At 41.0% G+C, this 22,914-nt stretch overlaps 1 protein-coding gene across 1 annotated transcript; it reads right to left on the bottom strand.

Annotated features, from left to right (window-relative positions):
- Nucleotides 1–1,533: 1,533 nt before the first annotated feature.
- angpt2b (angiopoietin 2b) lies at nt 1,534–20,957 on the bottom strand. Its single transcript, XM_053333741.1, has 9 exons — nt 20,640–20,957; nt 15,796–15,951; nt 14,972–15,093; nt 12,679–12,911; nt 12,047–12,171; nt 9,093–9,194; nt 4,855–5,021; nt 1,944–2,074; nt 1,534–1,694 (listed from the first exon to the last, which is right to left on the bottom strand). The coding sequence occupies exons 1-9, from the start codon at nt 20,955–20,957 to the stop codon at nt 1,534–1,536; spliced, it is 1,515 nt and encodes a 504-aa protein (XP_053189716.1).
- Between the last annotated feature and the right edge of the window lie 1,957 nt (nt 20,958–22,914).

Genomic DNA, 22,914 nt, shown 5'->3' with positions numbered 1-22,914 from the left:
ACTGACTGGAATAAACAGTCAGAACACTCTCACAGTTCATTAGGCTGTTTGTCTCATTTCTGCGGTTGTTTTACATTTGCAGCTGTCAGTCAGAAATGAATCACACTTTCATGGAGATGGATCAGGCAAAAGGAGCCGAGAGGTGATGTTTCTGTCATTGATGAAGCACAACAATTAGCAGACGTTGTACAGACGTGGCCAGCCAATGTCTTTCATTTAGCAACGGGTGCTGTCCCCAGTGTACACCTGCACATCCAGGTCACTGTTAGTCGAGGTGAAACCCATCCGCTCTCTAATGGGTACCACAGGGAACTGCGTTATTGGATGATTCATCAGATCAATGGTGCAAGGCAGTCTCCATCTGACTTCCTGAGCCCAGCATGTGCGGCTTGTAGTTTATGTATCTTACATGGCAACAAGCACCTGGCACTGTGGATTATAGGCACCAAAGACTATATAAGGTTTTATTGTTTTAACAAAGTAGAAATTGAATTTATAGCTTTATTCCCAGATGTTATAACAAATGGTCCAATTTTCAAAGTAAATCACACTAGTGAAAGTGTATGATGTACTTTTATGAGTGAGATCTTTCACAAATAAAGTTTTATGATAGGTGTGGCTGGAAAGGCCTTTGGAAGGTACAGCAAAGGGCGAAGCCTATTATTATTGCTGTTCTTTATGGTGTTGTTTTACCAACAGTGGTAAACCATTGAAGTCACCGTAGGTTATCTTACATTATATTGTGTATTGATTGAACTACAGTTTTAAACAAGTACTGATGCTTTATTGCCCCGTAGAACTGCTGGAATAAAGTTACAACCAGGACATTTTTGACTGCACAGGACTACTGCTTAATAATAGTCATACATAAACTGTACATAGCAAGATCCACAATCACTGTAAAATATCAAACAAAATCTCATAACTTATTTACAGTAGTTTGATCCCCAATGTCAGAACTTTGACAAAAAGCAACTTGAGTACATTTTTAATTTGTTGACTTTCTGTAAGCTAGCTATATCTGCGAAACATGGCTTTTTGATCACATTGCTCGAATAATTTACAGCAAACAGACAAATAAGACACAACATACATTTTCATATCTCAGATCATAGTGTTTCCAAAGGTTAATCTGTTTATTAATTGTAATGATTAGATTTTATGTAACTGCATCAATTGATCGGATTAGTTGTGTTGTATATTGTCATCTGTATAGCAAAGCTCATACCCTCTAGCTCCCAGCTCTCTCTCAGCTGAACAGTCCATATTAAAATATAGTTTGGGAACCAGTGTGAATAGATTGTGTGAGTGGAATTTCTCACTCAGACATTCACTAAAAGCACAGTCATTTGCTGAGAGTTGTACATGTACCCAAGCCAGTGCTAAAGCACCCCTTCAACATGTCCTAAAGCTGAAAATGTCATCAGTCAAAAAAAAGTTCTTCCTAAATGTACCATTTCCTGGGTGTTGTTCATTATATTCATCGGGTATGACATCCACTTAATTATCTGACATCAAGAGTGAGCCATGCCATCACAAGTTTGCCGGGCGCACCATCATGGTTGTCATGGTAGCCATCAGATTTGGACCCTTCCAATAGTACCACTTAATACCATTGTAACGAACCACACTGGATGAGCTGGGGTAATATATGCCATTCAGGTTGGATGGACCGCAGGCCTCAAACCACCAACCTGGAGAGGAAATGTGCCAAAGAGTTGAAGAGAAAAGTCTGAATTAATTGAATTCAAGCTCATAAAATGTAACACCCATATGTGCAGCTGTAAGTCAGCAGTAACTTTATATTAGTGCAGAGGGAAAATGAAATGCACTTCAGGACATTTACAAGGGGGTGGGCAGAAATGTTTAACGAGATGGGTTATACAGAGAGACAGATTGAGACAGGGGCAGATGAGTAGCAGAAATTGAAGGAAGTGGCTTACCTCCAGATGCCAGTTGGGAACACTTGCAGGTGCAACGGTCATTGTCTCTGTCCTTGGTGCTGAACTGGGTGCCAGTGTGGGTGAGGCTGCTAGTCCGTCCAGCAGTGCCACTGAAGCCCTCGGCATGAAGGCTGGATTTGGAAGAGCACAAGGGAGAAAAAAATCTATTCAGTAAAAATCTCCGCCACAGGCACTTCTGTTCATTATTTAAGGCCGTGTTGAGCAATTTTGACTGTTGGCAGCAAATGGTAACTGCCTGAAAACCGTTTGAAATTCAGTATCTCTGAAATCATCTAATGTTAAGTTGCTAAACTGGGCACAGCACAATAATGTTTACCAAACCGTCTGGTCTGTGATTCCTGAAAACCACAGAATACCAAAAGGATGAGAGAAGCAAAATGTCTAACTTGGTGAGTCCAGCTTTGTTTGGTAGGAGCTCTACTGCTGCTGTATAGGAGACAGTTTGTAGTTCCCTGTTTATGTTTTACTCTTTGTTTGTTTTGACAGTGCCTTTGGGCACACCTGACATTAGAATTTCATTTAGGCAAGCAGAGCAAATAGGCAGCATCTTAAATAGGGCAGGATCCAAAGCTCTTCTCTATTGCTGCTCCTCCTTGTCATTGAGAGTCTGTTTATAAAAGTGTATTTCTGGATTGCCTAGAAAAAAAAACAACCCTGTATAAATAACTTTTATAATCAAAGATACAATCAGAATTATTCAAAGATTAAGGCATTACACCTCACATGTAAATATAAGGAGATCATAGCCTTTGTAGAACATGTTCAACAATTTTAATATAATCTCATGAGTATTCCATTGTTGCCAGACATCAATACAAAAACTAACCTAAAGAACTTATTATTTCTCCTCCATGCTGTGCTTTGTGAAACAACCCAGTCTGAAAGAAACAGTCTGAAAGAAATCTCTGCCCTACTGGAATTGATTTGCTCAATTATTTTCATACAGCGGTCCAGCCATGCAGCGTGTGTCTATGCATGTGTGTCTTTTTGTCCATCCATGTGGGTGCCAGTACTGGTTTGAAGAGAGTGGACGAGGAGGTCAGTCCTGTTGTCTGGCCTCTCCTCTGCCCTGTCATTGTTTCTCGTTAGTAGAGGACTCTCCCCTGAGCTATGTGACCCCCTCAGCCTCCCAGGGCAAGCTGTATGTGATGACTAAATGAGGAATCCTCCTCTTGAATTTGTAAGTTCACAGGGCAGGGCAACACATCATGAGAGGCAGCAAGAAGGGAGCTCTAACTGACAGCGTTGGGGGACAGAAATAATGATGTGGAACGAGGGAATATTTTGTTAGAGAATATAACTTTTCTTTTCATGATGGATCACTGATGTGAAGAAAATTAAAAACTATCAAATTAGACAGAATGGCAACCACAGGCTACAGGATATCCTATTGGAACTCGTGGCCTGTGGACTGCGCCAACTCTCACAACATTTGCATTAGCTGTGACTTCCAGATGAATTGGTTCAGTTGTTTCACCAATACCACAGACCACTCTTTAATCCTTTTCAAGGTGTCTCATTATATTATTATTGTGGCATTTAATGACAAATATACAATTACATTAAAGGGAATGCCTGCCATTGGTTTTGCTTCAAAAATGGCTATGCTTGGCTGCCTTAAAGGGGAAAGTTGTCTATCATGCTGATGATTATTGTTTGAATAATGTTAGTCAGTTTTAGCTGAAGACCTCCATGTTGTTCTAGGGAGAACACTGTATGCAGCTAAGGAGGAGGATTGCTTTGGCTGACTAGCTGCATAGCTCCATAGCTCTGTCTTGGGATTTACAATATAAATCCACAGACGAAGCCAGCCTCTGTAGCATGCTAGTAAAGCTGGTGCATATTGAACTAGTTAAACAGAACATGATCTCAGGGGTAGCAAGCTACAAGAGGTGATTATATTCATTCAGGTGCTTCACCTCACACAGTGTAGCCTACAGCAAAATTGTGAAACATTCAGTTTCATCGCGCTAATTATGTGGAACAAACTCAGGCAAATGCAATTTGCTGCACTATTAGGGATCTTGGAAGGCAAACACCCACATGTGATTATGATTTGTCATCTCTCAGAGCATCAATCTCCATATACTTTTAGAAAACAAGGCCAAATTCCTGTGAATTTATATGAAATCTAAACTGCACTATTTTGAGTTATTTTATTTCTGTCTGTTTTGGAGGAGACATGGGTTCAGCACGCCCACACATAATCTTGTTAGTGATTGCAGGGTTACCGGCGAGCTTTGTTTGAGTTGTCAGTTCCTGGCAGGGGCAGGTATTGTTGAGCGTTCCTGTTATACTCCAGTGCATGTGGCTCCCCTTGGGGAATATCAGGGCCAGCGGTAGCTGCTGTGATGGAAAAAGAAAAATGGAGGCAGACGAAAACGGCTGTGTGCCCTCCACTGAGCTCATCATTTGAATGACATTCTTAAAAATGGTCCAAGTGCTTCCTTAACTTTACTGCTCAGGGATAAGAAAGCTTAGAGGACGAGAAAATAGAAAGGAATTTCTGATAATGGTTGGGACAACTGATAATGGTTTCTAATCTGTCATGATATTAACTGTCTTATACCCAGAGGGGAAGCAACAATTGAAAGTGTGTTAATGCATTGCAATTGCACAATAGAAGGCTCTTAATAAAACACTTAACTGAAATAAAGCACCTTCATTATAGACTTTTTCATGTCAGATTTCTGACAGAGTGGAAGCAAGAGTTTAATTGGAGACCTGAGTGCATAAGGGGTGTTACTAGTTACTGAACTCTGTTGGTAATAACATAATTTAGTGATTCGAATAACGAATATTGATTTGAGGATCATATATCATTATAAACCAAAGTAAAGTCTGCCTGTTGAATGATAAATTAAATTTAGGTACACATTTTTCATTCTACCTGTAGTTGTCGTCCTCTCCATCTATGTAGAAGCGATCATAATGTGAATAGGCCTCGTTCCCCTCTCTGTCTTTGAGTTGGACATGCAGACTGTATTCCTGGGAGCTGGTGAGCTTGTGGATGATATCATTTCCCAGCCAGTGTTCCCCAGACGGCTCTCCAAAACCCTGGATTAGACACAAAGACAGAGAAACAATAGAGCAAGAAAATATTGTAACTGGGGAGATGATTTTACCAGGGACCTGCCAAATGTTTTTGGAGTTAATATGAAAATGGACCTCAATTTAAAGAAGTCACATTCATCATTCTGATGGCCTCAGACAGTCCACCGAGTTTAAGAGGAAAAATTCTCCACTCCCAAAGCTACAGTAGTGGTGAGTCAATTGAGACTTTTAATTTGTCCTAATATCCTTTTAGTGCACCGCCTGGACCTGTAACACCCAGGGTGAAATAAAAACTGCCTTTGTGAGATGATCTGCTGTTTGTATGAACCTTAGAACTAGACGAGGGTAAGGCAAGGTTGTGTACCTCATATTTCAAATGGAAAGTCGTGGAAAAAAAACTTCATGCAAATGTGAAAGAACAAACTTAATGAAACTGTGCAAGAGCATAACAATGATGTATTTTAAGGAGAGAATTTAGTGATATGCTACTTAAAGATAGAGGTAGGTGAAACATAACAAATGTAAATATTTCCATAAAGAGCACAAGGGGGACCCTGAATGATTTGATAGGTGTCAAAAATCATGAGAATCATATGGAAAGGTATTCATAATCACCAAATCTCAACCCAATTCAACACCTGTGGGAGATTTTGGACTGATATGTTATATCATTTTCAGACTGCACAATATTGTGTGATAAGATGTCATTGTGTCAAATTAGGCAATTACAGAGTCATACATTTTTGCCCTGACTTGACCAAGAGACATGACAGACTACACATTGGCAACCGACCAATCACAGCTTGCTTTCTTTCATGACCTGAATGCCGGGGATGGACTTCTAAGAACAAGAATGTAAATTAACAATGGCCTCTGAAGCAGTGTGTATGATACAAGCTATCTGGTTGCCATGGTGCCATAAATGATTCCTCTGTTTCATAGTTCCCCCTCGCAGCATGAGCAGCACAAAACATCATTCCTGTTTTGGTTCAGCATGTTTATAGTTCTGCACGAAAGAGTGTTCTGTGCACCTATTGGTCATCGTCATGGAACATGTTGTGGAAGTTGTTGTACTTAGTGAGAGGAGGTAAAAACGTGTTTTTGTCAGGACTGTTTTGTCCCAGATGTTGTTGCCCACTGCCATATTCTGCACGGGATAAAAAAATGTGTTGTTGTACCCAATGTACATTTTCATTGTCGTACGTTGTTTGTCTGAAATTGTGTAGTCGAAACCTAGCATTAGTCAGTATTCTCCACCACAATCATCAATCTATCAAATCCCTTTTGAGAGAAGACTGTCAACACAAAGTGAAGGTTTTCCGGATGCGGTCATGGTCAAAACCCTATTAAAACACTTTGTTCTTTTTTCCTTTGATTTTTCAATCGTTTGTCCATTATGAGTAGGCAGCATATAAAGCAGCAGATTGAATGGAGAAATGTCAAGGATACAGTCTAGAGGTTCCATTAAATGATGGAGGGTATGCTGATAGGAACATAACTTCACAAAGGAGACTGTAGCATTGAAAACCAGATACAGTATGCAGATCTGTCAATTCTCCAATTTTTGGCATAGTGGCGCGGGTAGACACAGCAGCTTGGCTCTCTCTATATACTGTGTACTGCAGAAATTGCCTTTGAAGATTTAATTATACATCATATAATGACAATAAAGACTATTAATTAATTAATTAATTCATTCATTCATTCATTCATTTTTCCAAGATTCTGCCATATTTTAAGCCCCTCTCCCACCAAGCTCCTGTTTCGTAATTCCTCCTTTAAATGTGTATTTCCCTTTTTTTTAAATTTCGGAATTAGTCATATCAAGTTGCTTTGGTTAGCGCTCCATAGACTTGCAAATGTCAGCAAAGCTGTGACATCGCCACAACCAATCCAGCAGGTGGCAGAATATAGCAAGCATCATCCTTGTCCCTGTCTTCCTCGTTCTGAAAAGTCACGACAATCATTCAGTCAGCAAACGGAGCAAAAAACAGATAATGAAATTGGTAAGACGCCAGCCAACAAAAAAAAAAGAAAAAGAAAAGCTGTGTTAATGCTATTTTCTTTGCTGACAAAAGCATGTTAGGAAATAACAATCCGTTTTGCAAGGACTTTTGTATTGTTCATGGTGGGAAACAGATGTTAACAAGCAGGCTAGGATGGTTAAACATATGTGCGCTCAATAAACCACAGAGAAAACCTCAACCTTCTGTTTCATGTTTTGTTTTTTTATTTTATTTAAAAACCTTCATGCAAGTTCTGAATTGATGTTCTATTTGTCTTTTCATCTTCATAATACAGGGGTGCTCACAGAGATTTATCCACTAGGCTATTTTAATTTCAGTCAGGTATTTAACCAACTGATTTTCATCACCTTCCTTTGTTGAGCTAGTTAACCCAACAGTAGGGCAGGCAGCAGTAGGGCAGGCAGAGGCAGGGCAGGCAGCAGCAGGGCAGGCAGGAAAGGCACCTGGTGATTAGATCTCTGGAGCCAAGAGAGGAAACCCTTTTCATAATATAACAATAATGGTCAGGTGGGTCCCGGCAAATCTCCCTTATTTTCAAAGCCCAATGTTGACAGGTATGAGTGTGCCACGGACGTGACTGCTTTGACAGAAGTGGTTCACAGCTGAAATAGATGTTGTCACTCCAGGGAATGATAATAACATGAAACACTCTATTCAAAGAGATGGCTTAGGAGGAGGGAAGAACTGTGCCCTCAGTTAATGAATCTCACAGAGAGCTGTCAAGTACAAAGCATTGCTTGTTTGACAGACACAAGGGAAAGAGAAAGGTGTGGAATGCATACGTTATCTGTCAGTCAATGCGAATGAAACAGTTACGAATGAATACATAGGTGTTAAATTTTCAGAATTTTGAATAATCAAACTCTGCAGGTATTGAGCATTATTTGCTCCATCTAACAAAAGAACACATTTTCTCCTTGTTTACCTCTGAATTCAAAGTCACTTTGTCTAGCTGTCAGACTCTCTGTTTGTTATTGTTCTTAAGTGATAGCAAATAAATAGTGAGAGTCTTGGGGCATTTATCATTTGACCGACAGGCCTTGGTACAACATTTGATCAACACTGAGCACAGTTTATGAGAATATGGAGACCGAGGCAGTGAAACATTTTGGTACATATGTTATCTGCCATCTACAGGGCCCCTGTGCTCCCACGCCCCAACTGAAGCCAAATATTTATCATCCACTTGTAAAAATATTGTTCTTGAAAGAGGTTTTTAAGCTTTTTTTGTCTCTTTCCCTCACTCACTCTGTTTGCAGACACTGTGTTTTTATTTCAAATCCAAGCTATAGCAATTGATTTGCTGGTGTGGGTGAAAGACAAATTGCTCTGTTCAATCAAAAACCCAAACTAGCCTTGTTCATTTGTTCTGTGTGTCATTTTACACAGTTCAAAAGGCTTCCAGTAAAGCATTGTTTTTTTTCTCTCTCTCGTTTTCTCTATTGCGCAAACAGAATATTGATTCTATAGAGAAAACTTTGTGATGAGATTCAAAAGAAGGCTTATCTAAATGCAAGTCCAAACAAAACAAAAAAGCCAAAGGTGCTAAAACACATTTTATTCTGCAAGAGCACTGGAGCAACTTCATCGTCTCTTGTGAATGATTGTATTATATCCACTTTGTTTCTTGGCATATGTGTTTGGAAATGCCGTTGCTTTCATCACCACACACTTCCAAACATTTCCCCATGCGGGAAAGCTTTTGGGATCTTGATTATGGATACAAACAGTAGTGCTCTGTGGGTCATTGCAGTACATGACATGTGTGTGTGATTGTGAATGAGTGTGCATATGAATGCGTGGGAGTATGACAGGGTGAGCGAGCAAGAGCAGGTGCAATAACATGGGAGGTGGTAGAGAACACAAGGGCGGCCAAGTACAACAACCGCAGGTCACCTGGGATCACAGACGAGCCGGTATCCCACGCCTCTCCATGCCAAACCACCCATGGTTAGTTATTGGAACCTCCTGTCCCATCTGAAAATACTGATCCATTTTACCTATATGCATAATGATACATCCTAACCCCACCCTTTGCTGAACCCACCATTTTGTAGTCCCTCCACCCACGATGGAAGTCAACAGATCCGTTTCTGCGATGCTGTAGCACAGTCCACCCTCCACCTCTAGTCTTCATGTCACAGAAAACCTATAGAAAGAAAGGCAATTTTTTAATTTCTGAAGTAAGAAAAACAAACACAATGTTTTTTTGAGTTCCAAACAAAATGGGTCTTTTCCTACTTGATGATCAGATATTTCCTGTTAGCAATAAACTACAGCAGATCCGGAGCAACATTAGCATTCATTGGAATCATGTTTTGTAGCTGTATGTTAAGTATAAGTTCACTTTTATTTCAACTCTGTTTTGTTCTCTACAAACTAACTCCTAAGGGGCATATCAGTCTCTGCAGCTGCCAAATGTTAGATTACACTAGCCAGATGCTAACATTGTCTGCTGTGGTGTGCTGGGCAGCTAGCATACGGTGGGTTTATTGGACCTTTTTCCCTGTAAACAGTTACCTGCTACAGATGAATGATTGATTAGAGTGGTGACACTAGTTTCAATATAAAATCCAGTTATCATATTGACAACAATAACAATATCTTTAGATCAGTACTAGTATTACTTGTTTTCCATTTTGGAACATTTGACATTGAACAACGAATCAGTCATGAGTATAACTTTAATTTCAAGATGTAACACCTTACAGCACAGGAGTGTACAAGAGGAAAGGGAAGTGTAGTTTCTCTGTTATATGAAGGCTGACTTGGGGGGAAACCACATTTCAGGGTGTCACGCAATGATATGACCCAGGTGGGAAGGAAAAGCTAACATATCAGCATGTTCTGTTATCCCCTTGCGTGGGGGCTGAGGAGAAGGCATCTGTGGTTACACACACACACACACACACACACACACACACACAAACACACACTTTTCTTTTTTACATGGTTGCACATTTTGCCATATGTAGATATTTTTGGAAGAACAAATAGGAATTAGTGGCCGTTATTCATCCAATGACTCAAGTTGAAATGTATATTTGTTAAGGGAAAGGTTTTACATGCTCTCAGTGTTTGACTGGACATATTTCAGCCTCCCTCATGTTTAGTGGTTAAATGAGTGTGGATTTCTCCTGTGGGTGGTAAGATTAGATGTTTTTTGTTGCTGTGAGCCTTTTTAATCGAGCAAGTGTATTCAGTCTAGACTCCCCAGTTTGCCTTTTCAAAATGTTTGAACCACTATACAGTGTCATCAGGGATTTTTGTGACTCGCTGCGCTAATAATTACTGATGAAACGGAATTGATTTGCTTGGCTGCTTACTTGAATACTGCCCACCAAACAAACTGCCCTGACCTGTCTCAAGAGTCATGCAGTATGGTTGCTGGTATGTGGACAGCATCCCACGGGATCTCTATATTTTGACATCTCAACTGGCTATTTTCTGCGAGAAATGAAATGAGAGTTTCCAGCACTCTCCCAAAATAGGAAAGCTAAATCAAGGTCAAATGGGACCCAGGTCTTTTAACTCTGAAAATGTAGCAGCCTGGCAATATGCTGTGATTATCCCCTGGCACATTAAGTGAATACTTTAGCCTTAAAGGAATCACAGTGAATATAAAAACAGGGCCCTGAAATAAAATTTTCAATTTAAGTCATTTCCCAAATGTGGTCCATGGTCTGATTTAGAGCAAATCCATATTTAATACTCAAAATTCACTTCTTATTAGCCAGCAAGGAGTCATTTAGGGCCAAATCCATTACAGTAAAATGCAAAAATAAGTATTATTTAGATTTTAAGAAAAGATAATGCCATGGTCATTATTTGGGAAGGGCTTTCAAGGGACAAAATAGTTATTTCTCAATATGTGTTTAGAGAGAAGCCCTATGTGTTTTATTTTATGAGCCCTGTGCAAGACGTTCTGAGAAGCATGCAAAACAGGGTAATGAAAAATTGAAAAAAGAAGCTGATCCAAATTATGAATTATTTGGTTTCTAAACCTCATCATTATTCACAAGCCTGGTGATTCTATTTGGATATAATGAATCTAGATAGATAGATAGATAGATAGATAGATAGATAGATAGATAGATAGATAGATAGATAGTAAGGTAACTGTATCATAGTGCCACACATGTATGCCTTTTGTCTCTTGTCCAACTGTGAAAGCTGGCTCTCCACTTTGAAAATAGGGCAATTTGTATCTGCCCCACTTTTATGCAGCCTCCCAGCTTGCCAGCCACATTGGAATTAGATGGCATAGATTGAAAGCGACAATGATTTGGGGAGTACTAACTTGCATCAGTGGAAACGTACATTGGCCCCAGTTGGCAGGAAACACATGGCACCAATGCCTAACACCTGGCTGCCTTGCCACAGGAAATGAAGAGGAAGAACCGGGGAAAACAGAGGCGATGGGAGATGGTGCCAACCAGCAAACTAGTGTGAAAGTAATGAATAACAAAAAACTGTCTTTCTTTTTTACTTGGTAATCCCTGGCAGTTAAGATCCCAGCCAAAGAAGGCTAGCTGTGATTCAAAGAAAGAGTAGCCTGCTGGTAGATACCATGGTTGAGTTAGCAAGGGCGAGCTCCTTCAGGTCAATGGAGGTACCTCTTAAGCTATTCTGACTTTACATTCAGCAGCACACACTCCCTCACCATGAAGCCTGTGGGGCATAATGCTCCTGTTGCTTATTATTTTAGCTCTCTCTAACCCAGCATGGCATTTCCATCAGCCTCTATACCAAAAACCCCCAGCAAATAAATGTCTACTTTGGTCCAAAAACCAATGATAAGCCCTTTGAATGTCATTATGCAGTGTGTATAAGCTTTACATTACACAGGCTGGGAAAAGGCAGTAACACTGATGAATAAAAATGATTCCACTGCTAAATATTGTAAGACAAATGGATAAAATGTCTTACAAAAAGTTTCATGTCACAGGCAATTACGTGATATTTACAAGAAAAGTTCAATGACCTTTAAAGCCTTACTACCTTGACAGTCTGGGTGGAGTTGGGGAGACGTATGCTATATATTCCACTCTGTGTCACTCCAGATCGCAGGATCTCCGCACAGTCCCTGAAACTAAGTGGCTCCTCCTTGGGCATATTGGAGATTTCTGCAAAAACATGCAGGCATGTGTTTACAGATGGCAACCTTATGGGTTTTGCACACAAAACCCCACCCCATATGTGAGTTATCTTGTAGTGTTAAGCTTTGGCTTACTGTAAGCCTGGAATGTCTGCAGTGCATCCGTGTACATGGTGCATCTTTGATTTGAATTTCAAGCTGTTCAAGGTGATATTTTTCAGGTAAATATGGACTTTTGCCAATTTACAAAGGAGGTCACAATAGATAAGAAAATTACATCCCTGTTAACTGAAATACTGTTGATCCCACTTTTGCCTAAATACAATTCTGCTGCTGCTTCTTAACAGGCTTTTTAGCACTAATGAAGTAATGAATCAACAGAATGCAGTATGAATGAATAACAATAAAACATTTATGTTTTCGAAATTTGTATCTTATCAAGGCTTTTACCCATTCTATATCCATAGCTCATTGTAATGTATTGTTCACAAAAAACTATTTGCTAATCCAAAACCAGTAAAGCCCTCACCCTTACCATTGCAGTGATTGACCATAGCCAGCAACTGCTGAACAGTGTCTGTGAGCACAGCCTGCTGTCTCTGTAGTAAGGTGCTGTTGAGTGTGGAGCTGCCCAGTTCACCCTGGAGCTGACTGACCAGTCGACTCTGCCTCTCCAGGAGCTCCTGAAGCTGCTGCTTTTCAGTCTGCATCCCCTGCAGCTCCTGCCCATACTGAGCCTCCAACGCTAAGAGCCTCTGCTCGAGAAAACTGTCAAAAAGCAAATATTCAACAAGTGTAGTATTATTTTTTTAAGGGGAAATTCAAATGTAACTTCTTTGCAGTGTATTGGAGGAAAAGTGAAAATGTGAACACGTATTATATGAAGAGTAATATCCATATTGGATTGTATGGCGGCAGACAATATAAGAGAATGGGTGCAGGTGGGGAATCCATCTGTTCAGCATTTACCTTTCGCAGTGGTGGTTGCACAAACTTGCACATTTACATGAGGATGACTAATAGACATCAGCACGACAGTCTCATTGGGCTAACATCATATAAACACCTGTACTGCAGCAGCACTCACAGATGGGCCTGCATGCTAAGCCTCTCGATCATAGCCATGTGGCAACAATCTGACATTGTGTGTATGTGTGTGTGTGCGTCTGCACAAGTGCCACACCCCCACCTCCAAATGAAGATCATAAATCCCCACAGCCTGATCTTTATGGCTTTGACTAATGACTCTGCTTGACTCTACTTATTTATTGAATCAATCCAGCCACCCAGATTGAACAAGCTACTTTTCAGCCCTCTGCACACGTAGCTGCTACACTAAACATGTATCCTCAATCTCCCGCTTTCGGCAATGACTCTGCATGTGGCGTAGAAGGACAGCTGGATCAATCCAAATCATTTTTAACATACTTCCATTTCATATTAGTTTTACTGGAGAACACTCAATGAAAGTGGGAAAGTAAGCTAACAAATTGTCCTCTATTGTAAGTGTATTTTATTTGAGGAACAGTCCAAGTGGAGAGCAGGGCGGTGAAGCGGCAATGTAATTTTTTAGCAGTTACGGTTTTTGACAGATAATATGGCATTTTGGATCAAATTGCATCCAGGGCAATTAAACTGTTATGCTTATGATTGTGTGCTATTTGTTATTATTGTAATCTACATTGCCATTAGATTGCGCTCACTCTCCCTCCGCAATGTGCTGTGCTACCTGCCAATAGTATTTTACATGTAATGCCTGTGAAAACAAACATGTCTCCCTGCTCTTTTTTGTTTGGCAGCAGTTCAAAAACTGTTTCCATGCCCTGAAGGAGCAACAGCAGTAGCCTTTCACAACCACTGGAGTCCTTATTTCCCTTTTCTTTCACAACTGTCTGCCTGTAAGTCCACTATGCCCCCTCTAATTTCAAGCATCTTGTCATGGTGTTTACCCTTGTGATGATGTATTAATTTATTTACATGTCAGAGCCATGTCACCCCCTTGAAGCGTGAGGGCTAAAGAGCAGAGCTGGGCCAAGTAGGGCCAGATGTGTAACAGGTGGCAGAGGCTGAGGCACTGGGTTCTGGTCGTCACACTTGGCACAAATGGATGGAATGATAAACAATCAGATACAAAGAGAGAAAACACCCGATCCCTTTCAAGCTGCCTACTACCCTGTCCTTAACCCCTGATGGCCGCAGTTTGACCTTGTGTTCCTAGAGAGAGAAGAATAGGGAAACCCCTCCTAGCATGCACTGCCTATTCACTGCAACCACACGCACATGCTTACACAATACACATTATAGTGCTGTTAAGTGCCCTGTTGTTCAGATCTGTTGAGCTCATTCAACATATTACAGTTGTTGTATGGGAAATAACAGTTTTGCATGTACATAGACAGTACAGTACATTATGCTTATGTAGGCCTTTATATTTTATGACACAGTGTGAAGTAGCTTTTTCCTGAGGAAACATCCTATGGTGTACCAGGCCATATGGAAACAGTAAAGGAAAGGCGGTAGCAAAGCAAGCAAAGAAATTAGCACTGCCTACAGTTACTACATCTTACATCAACAGAAAATGCAATGAGTGAATAAAGAGCTGTGTTAATCAAAAACAACCGCAGACCACATAAAATTATATTTTGATGTCCAACATAAAGTAAATAAGCATATTTTCAATTACCACTTCAATTATTTTAACTAACATTGATCTGAAAATGTTTAAGTGGCTTTGATTAGTGAAATTCATCCAGCAGACAAACCCTGAAAGTCTTGCGCTGCCTAAAAATGTACCAGCCTGTGTAATCTTTCGAAATATGTGTGCTCACCTGTTTTTATCACTGAGGCGTGAGATCTCCTGAGTCTGCAGGAGAATATGTTTCTCCAACCGGTTAGTGAAGAGCGAATATTCCAGCAGCTGGATCTCCAGGCGACTTGTCTGGTTTAACACCTATAGATTGAAGAAGACAAGAATAATTGCAGTACAGTATGTGCAGACACAGGGATGGATGGGAGTGATGGAGCGTATTGATAAGAGATGGAAAAAGTGCTCCCAACCAGATTAATTCATAAAAAGAACCCATGGGGAAAAACAGCGCTGCAGAGCATTCATCACATCACAAGGCTCATAATGTACATTATTTGATCTTACAATGAAAACTTGAGCAAGAATTATCTCATATGCACCTGTGACATGTTTTGAAGTTGGAGATGAAACAAAAACCTGAACAAAGCAGTTCAGATATTTGTACAGGTTGTAGTTTAATATCGACTTTGATAAGAGAAAAAGAAAGCATGAGGACCAAAACAGCCCAATCTGTAATAACAGCTCTGTGGCATGATTGAAGACACATCTGTGTTGTGCTACTGAGCTTCATGTTTTAATTGGCTTGTTGTCAGATGCTGAGCTCAACGTATTGTGTCAATCAGAGCTTGTAGAACCAAATACCAGCTGTTTTAAAGCGGTTGCCGCCACCTTCGGGCATGGCTTCTCAGCGGGTTACATCTGATTTATATTTAATTAGCTCTTCACAAAGTGTTTCACAAGTGACATCATTTGTTTTTGCATGGGTGTGACCACCACAGTTGTTCATTTGGATTGGCTGCAACCAAGTTATCTTAGGTTCACTCAAACTCTTCCCGATGGTCTCACCTGGGTTTCAACGTCTGTCAGTTTGCGAGTCTGCTCTGCTGATTGGCTGAGGAGGTTGGTTCCCATCTCAAGCATGGCAGCTGTCTGGGTGTGTACCGCAGTTCTCTTCATTTCCTCCATCCCAGAGCGCACATTCTCTTGGATGAAGTTCTCCAGCTGTAAAGAGGACAGACAGACAGAAAACACTGCTCAGGATGTCCGATTTCCTAGTTTCATTGTGGTTATAACCATTACCTTTGGGAATGTAATGTAAGCTTGATGTAGTGTGAAAGTAGCAACCCTAAAGTGATCTGTCTTTGTCACATCAATCTTCTCAGGTAGTCATGGAGATTAGTGTCCTTAGGGCTCATATAGTGTCTCGCCACCATTTATTTGCAGATCTACCTCAGGCAAATACTTCACATTAATAAAATAATGCAATGTGTAGGCGTTTCAATGGGATTTTAGAAAACGCAGTCATGGCATATACCAGGAGGCATTATGATATTTGTGTGCTGGACTTCAGGGATAGTCGCCTACACTCTGTAATTAATCACAAGCCCAGAGAAAGAAGCATTTGCAAAACCCATCATATGTTATAGCAGGAGTAAAAATAGGATGGCATCCATCTTGCCTCAATAAATAGATTTTCTTATTAATGTGGCCGGTTTGAGCAAACGGCATCTGGAAGACAAATTCGGCTCTCCCCGCCGTGAACGATGGCATTTTGTTTGACGTGCAACGGGCAAAGGCCTGTGCCTTGCAATAAAGCAAAGTAGAATATCGAACTGGAGAACATTAATATTTATGACTTTTCTGGGGAGAAAAGATCAGACTTCACTCATTAAACCACATGACTGGAAAATGAAGTTTCGAAGGCGAATGCATTCAGAATGATCCCACTAATGAGTGGCTATCCACAAAAATCGAACAGAATTCAAATGAAGCTACGATTGTTTCGTTTTTTTCTATTTCAGAGAACAATAGGATTATGATAATACATTGCCACGGGAGAAGCCTTTTTCTATTTTTTATAAAGCATAAAAAACACTGATCTAAGTGGGCAAATAGAGATGAATCAGCAATTAAATTGTTTGCCTGTTAGTAATTGTTCTTTTTATGTCTCTTACGCCCTGTTGATCTCTCTCTCTCATTACCTCCTTCTTTCTTTCCAACTCTCCCTTTTGCTCTGTAAATCCATCTTTCACAATTTGCTACTTTGGACAACGGAGACAGCGGAAAAAATCCCCTCCATAACGAAGGTTATGAAAAGATTACCGAACGGATTAAAGCCAGCTCCAAGCGACCAAAGATCCTTGCATCATAATCAGCCTCATGTATTGAAGCCACTATCAGCCGCCTGTCCAAAATGTTCCTATTACAGCCTTGTGTGATAGAGCTCAATCCAGAGGTCTTGAAACACTCCATCTCCCACTGTCAAATGCATTAATTGCAGCTCTGTCACACACTGCACTGTGCAGTCAGATAAATCACATTTGGGATAGCATAATTCTGTCTTATTGTGTCTAAGAGGGACAGAGGAGGGATCAGTGCTGAGAAAATCAAAGGAGTTGTATCACTTGATATCTTAATTGTTGAGCCAATAGACACATTTGTTCTCAGTTACAATTACAGAGGATGGGCAGACATATCTACTGGGTGTTCTGGTAAATGATAATGATGGACTGAACCGCATCAGGACAGTTGTGATTGTATGTAGAGGAAATAATATGTTCTCATTAAATTTGGCATTTGATTGATGTGGCAGTTCAACACTGCTAATATCCACTTTTCACCAGAGATAAATGTATTCTTGGCTTTGAAGGCTCATTTCACCTAAATCACAGGTAAAAACATATTATTTTACTTCCCTCTAGTGGTCTAGCCAACCCAGACAGCCAACTTTGACTTCATTTGGATTTCTACCTCCATCCCTATTCAATAGCAACAGCTCCCTCCTGAAACACACTCCCTATGTAAAACAACAGTTTCACTGAAACTACTCTGATGATGTTGGTGTTTTTTTTTTGGATTATCCAGCATAAACAGGACACTTCCTCTGGAAAGTGGTTGATGTCAGATTTTCAGCTGCGTTGGCATAGCATTACAGATGGTATCATTCTGTTAGTCCTAAATTGAAATAAATTTGGTGGTCTTAACTTTGCTGACTGTTCAGTCTGTGCTATCATTAGCTTGTCCGATACTTTGGTTTTTTAATCAAACTAATCATATTCCTGTCAACCTCAGCTGTGCCGTGTGCTAGTTTGCTAATATGTTACTGATGTTAGCTTTTAGTTCAAAGTACTACTAGCCTACAGAGCTGCTAGCAAGTATTTTATTCATCCATTATATATTGAATGGAAAAATCTTAATACTTGCCCAAATATGACCAAAACTACCACATGTGTCTTTTGTAATTTTGATGAATTATCCCTTTCAGATGTTTTTAAGTCAAGAGTCATAAATTCAGAAAGTTCAAGATGGAGAAATGGGGTGCATGTTAAAGGACATGAAAGAAAATGGAAACAAATAGGATAATGTGTGTGTGGGTGTCTACTTTAGTATTGGCTTAATGAAACACTATTGGGCCAGGAAATCAGGTCACCAGGGGTAGCCTGACCACCTTGATCTCTGTGCGATATTTCTGCTTTAGCATAATCTGCACAGACTCTTAAAAGCAGTAACGAAAGCACGCTCACATCCCCTCTGCCAACCCCTTAAGGCAGCAGAAGACGAAAGGGACCAGACGGGGGTTTATGTTGGGGGTTAGAACTTAAAAAAACAAACACTAGTTTTTTCTTGGAAACACCAGAGAAGAAATCTGGAACAGTCCTGTTGCACTCGTCTACTTGAAGTTTCCTCTGTGGAACATGGTGGATTAGTGTGTGTGCTCTTAAGTTTGTGTGTGTGGGTGTGTGTTTTCTTTCAAGGGGTTTGGGTGGAAGGCTCACGGTAAGGGTCATACCATCTCTTGGGACTTTCGAGTGAGATCGTACAAAGTTTCACAGAAATGCAGACATACACATGCCTGAAGCTCTTCCGCATGCAAGTTCTTCCTAAATGTATGCAGATAGGCTTAATGAGCTCCACAAGGTGCTGAAAAGGCTTTGCCATCTGGGGTCAACAGTCAGTAACCCTTTGTGCAAATCTGAAGGAGGTTCTCTAGGGCCATGCTGTGTTTACGTGGAAACTCCACCAACACTGCGATCATTTATCCATCACTTTGGCTTTGTGGGGGTAATTTGTTGAGAGGCTGGAGATTTGTGTTCATTCAAGACGTTATGTGGAGGATGTTTGGCAAAGGAGTACGATATGTGTCAGCAGAGTCTTTTGTGTCGATGGGGGGGATTTAAACTGCAACTCCTTCATGGCCGCTCATATCACAGCTCTGGTAGAGAGAGTATAAACTACATGCTGAACAGAATATTTTCAAAATGTGTGTGTTGGATGCCTTTGTATTCTACAATTAAGCATGAGCTTTGCTGACTGTATGCATGCATAATGTGAGTGAATATGTGAAGACAAGTGTTTGCACTTTATCCCTATCTGTCTCTCTCCATCTCTCAAATACACACTTACACATACAGTGTGACTACATGGGATACTTCCTATGTAAGCGAGGTCTCCAGTACATAGTACACACATTGTGTGTGTGTGTGTGTGTCTGTGTTTCTGGGTGAGTGTCAAGAGAGCATGAGCAAGATAGACAAAGAGTTTGATATCTGATGGTCGACAAGTCAAGGTGTGAGATGAGACACATTCATCATCCCAGAGGTGCATAACAGTCCAGATAGAAGTGAAGGAGATGGATAGAGAGGAATGGAGTGTCAAAAAAAAAATGGAGACTGAGGAAAAAAAAGGAAGAGAAAAACACAGAAAGTTTGTGCGAGCAAGAGTGTGAGTGGGAAGTGACAGGAGCACAGGAAGAGATTTGGCATTCATAAAACCCCATTTTCAAATCCTGAAATATAATCAACATGTTTGCGCTCGGTCGGCCAATCTAAACACTCAACACAAATGCTTATAATCGGCCTGAGGATTAGTGTATACCATAAATACTCAGAGAGAGATGCAGACAAGAATAGAGAGACGGGTGGAGAGGGGTGGCGTGTCAGTCAGTCTATCCTAGACAATAGCCCAACACTGATTTTGTGCCCTGATGACCTTAGCAATGAAAACACTATTGTGAAGCCACTTTTAATCGCATCATTTCATTTTAGTCAGTCATAATCCCAGCTAAATGGAACGGCAAAGGCCAACAGCCCAGCGAGGAGCCATGCTGAAATGTGTCTCCCACAGATAAACACTTTTTTTTTTCACGTTATATTTTTATGTAAGCTGAGTTTAGTACAGATTTTTCCGGCTCTGGTTTTAAATGTGATAAAACATGAATCAAGAATGAAGTTTCTGTGTACTTGTCGTCCATGGGGGATAAATACTAATTTAGGAGGTTTTACTGTGTTAGACATATTTGGCACCATCTCATATTAGCAAACTTATTTCATCTTGTCTTTCGCCTCTCTCATGCAACAGGGAGTTCTGGCATCCCAGTGGTCTTAAATACAGCACACACTCATACACTAGACGTTGTCATGGAGCCAGATATGCATACAGCAAGCATCCAGGAAATCCCAGCTAAGCACTGAACTTATCAGTAATGAAGGCTTGTCAACAGATGTTATCAGATAGAGTACTCCGCGGACACACTGTGTATTCATTTTCCAGCACTTTGTTTGATGCTCCACAGGCTCAAATGTTACATGTGAAAAGCACAAAAAGACAACAACGAGAAGGCAAAAGGTAGGCTTGATGACAGAGAAGAGACTGGATGTTTTAGACAAAGTTCAACAGTTCAGAGACCTTACCTTCTGCAGCCACAGAGTGTTATTCTCCATTGCGTTCTCCAGACTCTCCAGCTTCCTCTCCTGCCAGGAAGGCCTCTCTTTTTGGGCCTTACCCTGCTTGGATTGGCTTACGTCAGGTTCGACTTGTGGCGGGGAGTCCCTCTGGAGTGTGTTCGTGACCTCAAAGTCCTTCAGGGGATGACAGTGCTCCACCTCGGGGAGGATGAAGGTGTAGCTGCAGCGGCCGTGCTGCATGTGGTGCTGTTGGCGATCTGAGCCGATTGCGGTGGCCAGCAGGTGGGCCAGGTAGGCAACAGTCAGGGCCAGCAGGCGGCCCATGTCAGGGGAAGGAGAGGGGAAGGGGGAGGGAGGGAGGAAGAAGGGAAGAAAAAGGTTTCTCCACTTGGCAGTGCAGACAAGTGTGTCAGGTGAGTTTTGCGCTTTTGGTCCTCTGTATTACTTTTCCCTGTCTCTTGCTAAAATGTTGTCCAAGACTCTAACTCTGTCTTCCTCCTTTCTTCTCAGTCCAACTCCTGCTGCTCCTGTCTCTGTTTTATCACTTTCCCCTCTCCTTGTTTGGCTGGTCCTCCTTTTTTCTTTTCTTGCATCCAGAGGTCTTCTTCAGCACAGTTTCTGCTCCCGCTGTTCCTTGTGAGGACAGGCAAAAAAAAAAACAGGAAAAGGGGATTACCTCCTATTGTAACTGCAATACTCAGCCAGCACACACAGCTCAATCCAGGAAACCAACTGCAGACTTCCCTCCCACCATTTATCTCTCTTCTGAAAAGTTGCTTTCCTCACTGTCTTCTTTTCAAGCTGCTGTAGTCCATGCGTTGGTCTGGAGGAGAGGAGAGGAGAAAGGAGGGGTGGAGTGGAGTGGAGTGGAGTGGCGAGTGGCCCGCGTCAGGATGTTGGCTGGAGTGGTAAAGCTCTTAAGGTAGTGAGAAAGAGTGGCGTACTTCTTACACACACACATACACACACACACACACACACACACACACACACCCACACACACACACACACACACACACACACACACACACACACACACACACACACACACACACACCTCCTTAGCACATCACTCAACCGCCCTTCTCTTTTTCACTTTCTCCCTCCCTCTTACGGTACTCCTGTTTGCGGGGGTTACAAGAGGAAGCTGCAAAAAAACACTCTGCTCACCACAAGAGCAAGAACTAGAAACTTTTTTTGACAATGTTTTGCTCCCTCCCATTCTCTCTCTCTCTTTCTCTCTCTCTCTCTCTCTGTCTCTCTCCCTCTCTCTCTCTGCCCGTCTCTCTCTCTGACACTCTCTCTCTCTCTCTCTCTCTCTCTCTCTCTCTCTCTCTCTCTCTCTCTCTCTCTCTCTCTCTCACACACACACACACAGACACACACACACACACACACACACACACACACACATCCCACAGACCTGATGACATTATCATCCAGAAGAAGACTGTGAGAAGCAGTCAGAAACTTGCAAGTGAACCTTGAGTTTAATTTGATCACAGATATGTGTTCCCAAAATTAAGTCATAGTGTTATTACTACTGTAATACAACACTATATTTTATAGATTGTTCATCTGCATTGCTATACTACATGGTATATAGTGAAAAAAAGGTCAGGTAATTACATTAACAATTGGGTGTAATAGTGAAGGTGAGAGCCACATACAAAAAGGCAGATTTTGAAGGAGGTGTTCTGTTGGTTTTTCCTCCATGGAAATGTCAGTAAATATTGAATTTTGATTTGGTCTGAGAGTGTGTTGAATTCTTGGTATTGTATTCAGTAAAGAACCTTTGTCTTTACACATGCTGCAGTGTAGCTCTATATTTACCTCTTAGCTGAATTGACAATGTCTGTTTCTCCTAGTTTGCCAGGTTTTTCTGTGTTCTTTAGTCTCAATAGCCAGATTGTCAGTCTGTATTTAGATGATGTTTTTAGTCGAGTTGAAATTTGAATTCTCCTCACTTTTTGTGTTAGATAATATAAACTATATGCATTTCTCACAGTAGAGTTTTGACTGACCTTTGAGAGCTGTGGTGCATTACTAAATGTACAACACCATACTGTATAGCCTAAAAACGTTGATATCGAGCATTTCCCCCCTTTTTATTTAAAAAAGCACGTTTAGCATTGACCATCATCTGTTCCTGATTTAAGTCTGTTCCATTACAGCATTCAGCATTTGGAAGGACCCGTCGTGCTGTCAAGTTGGTATTCCACTCAGAAGGTTTCATGGGTCCAATTAAAGGACCAGTGTGTAGGATTAGTGGCATCTAGTG

The sequence above is a fragment of the Scomber japonicus genome, chromosome 15 (assembly GCF_027409825.1).
Source record: "Scomber japonicus isolate fScoJap1 chromosome 15, fScoJap1.pri, whole genome shotgun sequence".
NCBI classification, from domain to species: Eukaryota; Metazoa; Chordata; class Actinopteri; order Scombriformes; family Scombridae; genus Scomber; species Scomber japonicus.
The sequence above is the reverse complement of the archived record's forward strand: the minus strand, read 5'-3'. Positions and strand labels throughout refer to the sequence as shown.